Source organism: Malaya genurostris, chromosome 3 (assembly GCF_030247185.1).
Source record: "Malaya genurostris strain Urasoe2022 chromosome 3, Malgen_1.1, whole genome shotgun sequence".
Classification (NCBI taxonomy): domain Eukaryota; kingdom Metazoa; phylum Arthropoda; class Insecta; order Diptera; family Culicidae; genus Malaya; species Malaya genurostris.
Window position 1 is genome coordinate 9070321 of NC_080572.1, and position 7141 is coordinate 9077461.

Sequence of the window (7141 nt, forward strand, 5' to 3'; positions counted from 1 at the left end):
GACCAAATGGCACACAGAAAAAAAAACAAACTCTCAAATTGCAGGGGGAATGAGACAGCCTCGCATAAAAGGAATGGAATCATTTACTTTTGCTCCTAGGGAGCGAATACTTACGCCGCCGAGTTCCTTGATCGTATACTCGATCTTGTTTGCAAGTTTATAGTTCTGGATGTCCAAGTAAAAACGGTGATAAATCAAGGGTCTCGGGCCTTTCACGAGTTTTACTTTGTCTGTGGAAATAAATCAAATAGAATACATAAATTGAATTGAGGTTGCCACGTTCGTTTCAACGAATAGCAATAAACACTCGAATCAAATTGGACACAATCAGTTTCTTGCTGACACCAATACACATTCGTAGCCAATCACCGAAACAAAATAAAAACAAATTCTGTTTGTTTACATACTGAGCACTACTCAGTGAATCAAATGAAACAGCACCAACAACAAAAAACAATCGCAAATGTGATAGTGCGTGTGATATTATACGTGTTCCCATTGGGACGATAACAGTCAGTCTAACAAAACTCGACAGTAGAACAACCAACCTTGTATGAATGCCTGATGTGCATAAAGTGAAAACAAGTACGATTACCTCATGGCTGCTTCGAATGGGGTTCGTCCAAGGTTCTCAAAACAGATGCCGCATACATGAGCACATGATAACAAAAGTCAGTGGCGTAGTCAAACAGTTGACTTCGATAGGATTCGGTTTGCAATTTTGCACTCAAATGAACTTGTGTCATCTGTTAAAATCAAAAATCAAAAGCTGCCGATAGTACCATAAGATCATTCGTTGGAATGTAGGTTTGTAAAAATCAGTTCAGCCAACTGTGATTAAAATATAGGGTAACAGCTCCTGTAGTCATCTCATATACGAAAACCATTAGTTATGTCGTTTTCGCTTGATGCCAAATCTAACCCAATTTCCACCCTAACTGCTGTCAAACCGTTTGTTTGAAGCTAGTTTCGAACCTCGTTTCAATGTTGTTGAACTGAAAATCGAGTCAGTTTCGATCCTCATTTTTTTATCAGGTTTGCTCAAATCCTTGTTGCTAAGTGAAAAACCAACACAATTTCATGAAAAGTGGGTCAGTTACAGTTTTCTCAAGCGAAAACGACATTAGAGTGAAATCTGTTGTTTCTGTTCGATAGATTAACCTTAAGGGTATGACCACCTTGTTCGAGCTGTTTTTCCTGTGGTGTTGCTTCTTAGAGCCGAAGCAAAGATATTGTATACAATTTAATCACAATTCGTCTATTGACAGCCTAGAAATCGGCAAAATAATACGACGACTCAACTAATGAGATAACTATTGGTACAATAGTCTCACGAAAGTTTGAAAAAATCAAAACTCGATAATGAATAATTCACGCATGAGTTGGTAATCACCATCCAAGTAGGTTTTGTTGGTTTTTAGTAACACACCAACGGCAACGAACTGAAAGCGTTGCTTTCAATCGTTAATCGAGCAAATTTACATTTGTTTTCACGCGGGACTCGTAGCTTTTTTTTACTATTCTTTCCTGGGTGTCATTCCGTAAATTTCACCCATCGGCAATGTTTCGAAATTGCTCCAGATTGATGATGCTGTCAAGGTTCCAGAACTTGTCTGTATCCTTACTTAATGGAGAAGGATGCACACTAGAGATGGGCAATTCGTTCGCGAACGGTTCAAAAGAACTAGTTCTTTTGAAAGAATGAACGAGCTATAGTTTTTTTTTCGAGAACGGTAGTTCCTCAGTTCAAAGTCGAGGGATCTTTTTTTGTTTTTTAAGCTCGCTCATCCTTTTTTCAAGAACGGTACTAATAAGAAAGTTTCGTCACGAAACCTCAGTTCTATTTCGAGGGACCTTTTTTTCCTCGCTTAAGCTTACAAAAGTGAGTTCTCGTTCAGTCTTTGAACAAACAAACCAACTATGAAAATAGCGAACGAACGGCTCTGGAGAACTAGTTTTTTCAATAGAACTCTGCATCACTGAACGGTTCTTTAAAATGAACTGTTTTGCCCATCTCTAATGCACACTAATGGTGCCATGGGTATTGTTTCCTCATATAGTTTCCTTATATTACATTTTGGTGCGGAAAGGGTTCCAATCAGCTTTACAGCCCTATCCAAAATGTATACCCTCCCCGTTAGTTTGTATCAGGCCGAATTAGCGCATGAATGCCTCTTTCAATATGAGGAAATTATATTATTACCATACAGTTTTCATTATTTATTTATATTGGTAAGACCTTTGGTCATAGTTTATATCTTGTTTTACCTTAATTCCGGTGGTTCTATTCAACTGTGTTTTGTAAGTGTCTTTTGTTGTCATTCTACTTTATTTCCACTCCGTACTTTTGCTGAGATGTTATTTTGTTTCTTTAAATGTAAAAGTTAGTAGTGTTTTTGTTCTTACCAATTTGTTTGTTCCATTTCGTATCTTGGATCGTGTTAATTGAATTATTTTCTAATTTTTCAGCTCCACAACCATCATATTTTTGTATTGTTTTTGCTATTCTTGAATTTCTTATTCCTTATTCCTAATTTCTTATTCATGCTCAGTCATCCACTTCCGAGCAAAAAAAAAAGAACAAATGGGACAAAAAAGAATTAGTGTTTTTTTAATGACATCTTTGTAAGGCCGCTCATGATGGTTTGACGGATAAGAACTGAGGACATGCGTTTTTATTTAAATTAACACTATTTTTTTAATTTTTCAACATTATGTTAGTATTCTATATATGAAGCATTCCACGCAAAATCAGCCACCCAAATTTTTTTCGGTAAAGAACTCGAAAATATTCGACACGTATGTTTTTATTTCAATATGGTACGTGGAATTTTCGAGATATGATTTTTTGAAATTTCTCGTTTTCAAAAAAGAGCCTTTTTTCAACAGCCAGTGTACTTTCGGAGCAGTGATTTTTTTCAATGACGACCCGCACGCGCGGAGATTACTGCAGCAAAATTCACTCGAATACGGGCTTAACTTGTCGACACATGTCGCGCCACAGATCGAATCCTAATGTTGTCAGTTTATTGGGACAAAGGATTTACGTGAGTAATAAAATAATGGTGACATACATTTTTGGCACAGTTGCAATTTTTCTATGATTTGGGGTTTTTCTGGTTTACAAAAACTCAATAATTAAAACGTCTCCTGGAAAGAGAAAATTGTGTTCCAAAAATAGTTTTACATTTTTCGAAACGATTTTTAAGAAATTTCTCTGCTTTTACATAACCTTCCGAACATTTGTATATGACTGAAATATTGGGTAGAGAAGATGCTTTCCTAGCCCACTCGTAGAATTCAAAACGTGAAAATTCCACTGTGCAGCTCAGACATAGCCGAAGCAGAAAAAAAGTCAACGCCGGAGAGATAGGATCGGTCGGATCGCCATAATGCGGATAGCCTGTTGAGCCCGTATCCAAGCGAATTGCGCTGCGGTACGCTTCGCGCGTGCGGGTCGTAATTGAAAAATTCACTGCTCCGAAAGTATTGATCTTTCCACTCTGAAACTTTGCCAAGATTGAGGTAAACCCCTAAGGGTTCTTTTTTCAACAAAAATAAAAAAGAAAAAAAAATAGGCCCAAGCTTGAAATATTTTTATTTGTTTATTAATTTTTAACTTCTTTCATTATATTAACTTTTAAGGATGTTTTATGGAATCGCTTATGTGAAAGACGCAATTTTCATATATTGGACGATTTTTTATATCTTTATTAGATTTTACAGTATAGGCTGTAGAAGAAAGGCTCTTTTTTGAAAACGTGAAATTTCAAAAAATCATATCCCGAAAATTACACGTACCATATTGAAATAAAAAAATACGTGTCGAATATTTTCGAGTTCTTTACCGAAAAAAAATAGTTAGATGAGAAAAAAAATTTTTGGGTGGCTGATTATGCGTGGAATGCCCCATATGTAATAAATTATTAGTATTACTACGGCATGTTCACATTTCGTTATCTTCGGTTGATCCTTGACAGTGTTACCATCCGCTCAGGCACTTTTGAGCATCTGGTGTACACTGACTCACAATCGAAATGTATTACGACCAATTTGATACAACGCACCCAAGTTCACGATATAATGTATATTGTACACACACACAAAAACAAATACATACATACATACACATAGGTTCCCACATACACACATGCATACATACCTACATGTATTCCACAAGCAATCATCATAACATTGAGTTACTATTTCTATTCTTATCGATTCTAACTAAAACTAGTGTGCCAATAGTCAATAGGTTTTCGTATATGAAATGACTAATGGTTTTGAGATGAATAGGGGTACCGTTACCCAATTTCTATCGCTTCTATAGGTCGATCGTTAGTCCTGAGCCGAAACGATGGCCTTTATTACCGTTCTTGCATGCACTTACTCTTACATTTCACTCACACATCATCTCACCTATCAGGTCCCAGACGATACATCTTTACAATACAAACCGGATGAACATCGTTTGGCAGCTATCAGTGGTTTGCTCATTGGTTAAGTCATTATTATTTCGTTCTATTCTACAATATTCTATCTCATTCCGCAGTATTCCATGGTACACAAACCACCAATAAACGTAGAAGATGGACTCGGTTTACCGTTCATTTGTTGTCATCGTGTGAAATCCAATTTGGATACGTTTACTCTACTTAATTTTCACTTCACACTGGTAAAAAAGGGCTGGTAGTATGAAAATAAAACATAAAAAAGAGCTCAGTTAAGCTCTACCGGCCTCTCCAACTCCGGATGTTGGAGCGTAATGCAATCAACATCTTATTCAAGTCGTTCCATATCTTTTTCTTTTAATTCAATTATGAAGCTAAAAGCTGTAACGCATATCATTATCAAATTGTAACGCTAATTGATTGTATGTGATGATGTTTGCAATACCGTCAAGCCCATCATCCAATGGGAGGGACTCACGTAAAGAAACTTAATTCGGAAACGTTATTATGAATTGCCATATATTTTTTTAAGTTACCAATAAAATAGAAATTTTAAATGCCTTCCAGGTATATGATAGGAAGGATTTTTTTTCAATATCGGTGTTCACGTAAACTCATATTTATGTTTAAGTAGTTAAACTTTGAAATTTAACCAAAACATTTCGAAGAGTTATGTCGTTTTCGCTTGAGAAAACTGGAACTGGTATAAAAACCAGGTTCGAAACTGACTCGATTTTCAGTTCAACGACGTTAAAACTACCCGCTCGGCATTTTGACTACCTGGGCAGCCATGGCCACCAGACGGCTACCAAAATTGTGTAAGTGACGGCTGTCAAATCCAATTTTGCAAAACATAGTCGCCTGTATCTTAGTTAGCCGAGCGTTAGCATCTTTTCACCTTCACTGAAAATGTCAGATTTCGATGTGAAAAATCCTGGTGGATACCGCAGTACCGTTTGAGTTGTATGTCTGGAAGCGATGAGGCAGTCGGTAACCAGAATGTCTACCAGCCATATATTTCCCGCTGGCAGCGTTTAGTCAGCCATGCTCATGCGGGTAGGTTCGAAACTAGCTTCAAACAAATAGTTTGACAGCAGTAAGGGTGGAAACTGGGTCAGGTTTGGTATCAAGCGAAAACGACATAACAATGAAATGTTTTATAATTTTTAAACAAAGACGAAATTTCTTATAGTCTTCAATTGCACATTTTATGCATAGCGCGACAGGGCATAGAGAAGTAACTGCGGATTATATAATCTTAATTACATTCTAAATTATAAAACGATGCAAAAAAATTCTTACATTCGAGAACATCAAGTCGGTGGCCGTTCGTTTATGGTGTTACGCCGCAATCGAAAGAAACATTCTAACGAAAATGGCTCACTTACGCCATGTTAACGAATGGAAGTATGCGAGCAGCACATTATTCAAAGCAAATGCAGCGGTAACGAAAACGACCCAGGTGCTGCAGTCTGTCGTTCGATTGCGAAAAGAGCAGTGAAAGCATAGTTGCAACATAATACTTACTGGAAGCCGTTTTCGGCTGATGATTGGCTGCGACCCTCGAATATTTGGTTTTAGAGGGCGATACCATGCCTCCGACATTTAGGTGGGACCCTTTCTGATGCTTTACCTGTTCCGAATTTCACTTCATTTGGATTATTTTGAAGCAACTTTTCAGCTTGCATATGGCGGTTTATTTGCAAAAGAAAAAAATGCTCTATTTTATGTTTACCAAACAACAAACGTTTATGGTTTATTTTTTGAGAGGTCATTCATATTAAAAACACTTCACGAACTCGTCGGTATGTGTGCGTTGAATCCGTTTGTCTAGAGCTTTCTTGTGTACGTGCCGCCGAAAACCGCTACAACAGGAAAACGGCAAAGAAGCCAAGTAAAAAAAATGACCCGCTTTGAAACCTTTCACAATTCCTATCACTAAACCATCACTTTTCGTTCCGATTTCGACTTATTTCCATAATACTAGGTAACGGTACTGGTTTCAATCAAATTACGGGCTAGAATAGAACGTTATTATGACACTTTTTCTTGTTAATGTGGCCACCCGCGAACACGCGCCATTTTTCTTCCTATGTCCACTTCGATAATACGCAACCGAACGAAACGAACGGGGAATGACTTGACGGCGAGTGCCGTTTCAGGTTTGACGTTTTACGTTCTTGCTTTTGTGGCTGCGATGATGTGGTTGCTAGTAGTAGAAAAAACACTCTCACACTACTATATAGACTACATTAGGAATTGCCGTTGTATGGGAGCTCAGCAGGGATGTCAGATCTACAGAAATTTCCGTAGATCTACTGGTTCAGATATATTCTACGAATGTACGGATCCGTAGATAAAATTTACGAATATTACGCTTTACACGATGACGACACAAATGAACTGCCGATGAATCAAGTTCATCTTTGTCAGCTGCCGTGTGTTCGTTTTTTTTGTGCCTGTTAAAAACGTGTCTCACGGTGAAAAGAACTAAAAAGATTGCTCTGTATGCGTTTCCAGCATCTAGGAGCGATATTTGTATAAATCTGTTTGGTGTGAGGCGACTTGCAATTTTTCAAGTCAAACGATGAACCTGTGATGAACTTTTAAACTGTAAACAAATACACGGTGGTTGTCAAAAAATTTGTGAGGTTATGTCATGTTCGTGTAAAACCTAAGTCTCGGTTAAT

At 37.4% G+C, this 7141-nt stretch overlaps 1 protein-coding gene across 1 annotated transcript in view; it reads right to left on the reverse strand.

Annotated features, from left to right (window-relative positions):
* LOC131433737 (protein chiffon) overlaps window positions 1-6593 on the reverse strand; it is a 33554-nt gene extending 26961 nt beyond the window's left edge. Inside the window, exons 1-2 of the mRNA XM_058600316.1 lie at window positions 5979-6593; window positions 115-230 (exon numbers count right to left, since the gene is read on the reverse strand). Coding sequence (XP_058456299.1) covers window positions 115-230; window positions 5979-6045 — 183 coding nt within the window. The 5' untranslated portion in view covers window positions 6046-6593. The remainder of the gene's footprint in view (window positions 1-114; window positions 231-5978) is intronic.
* Between the last annotated feature and the right edge of the window lie 548 nt (window positions 6594-7141).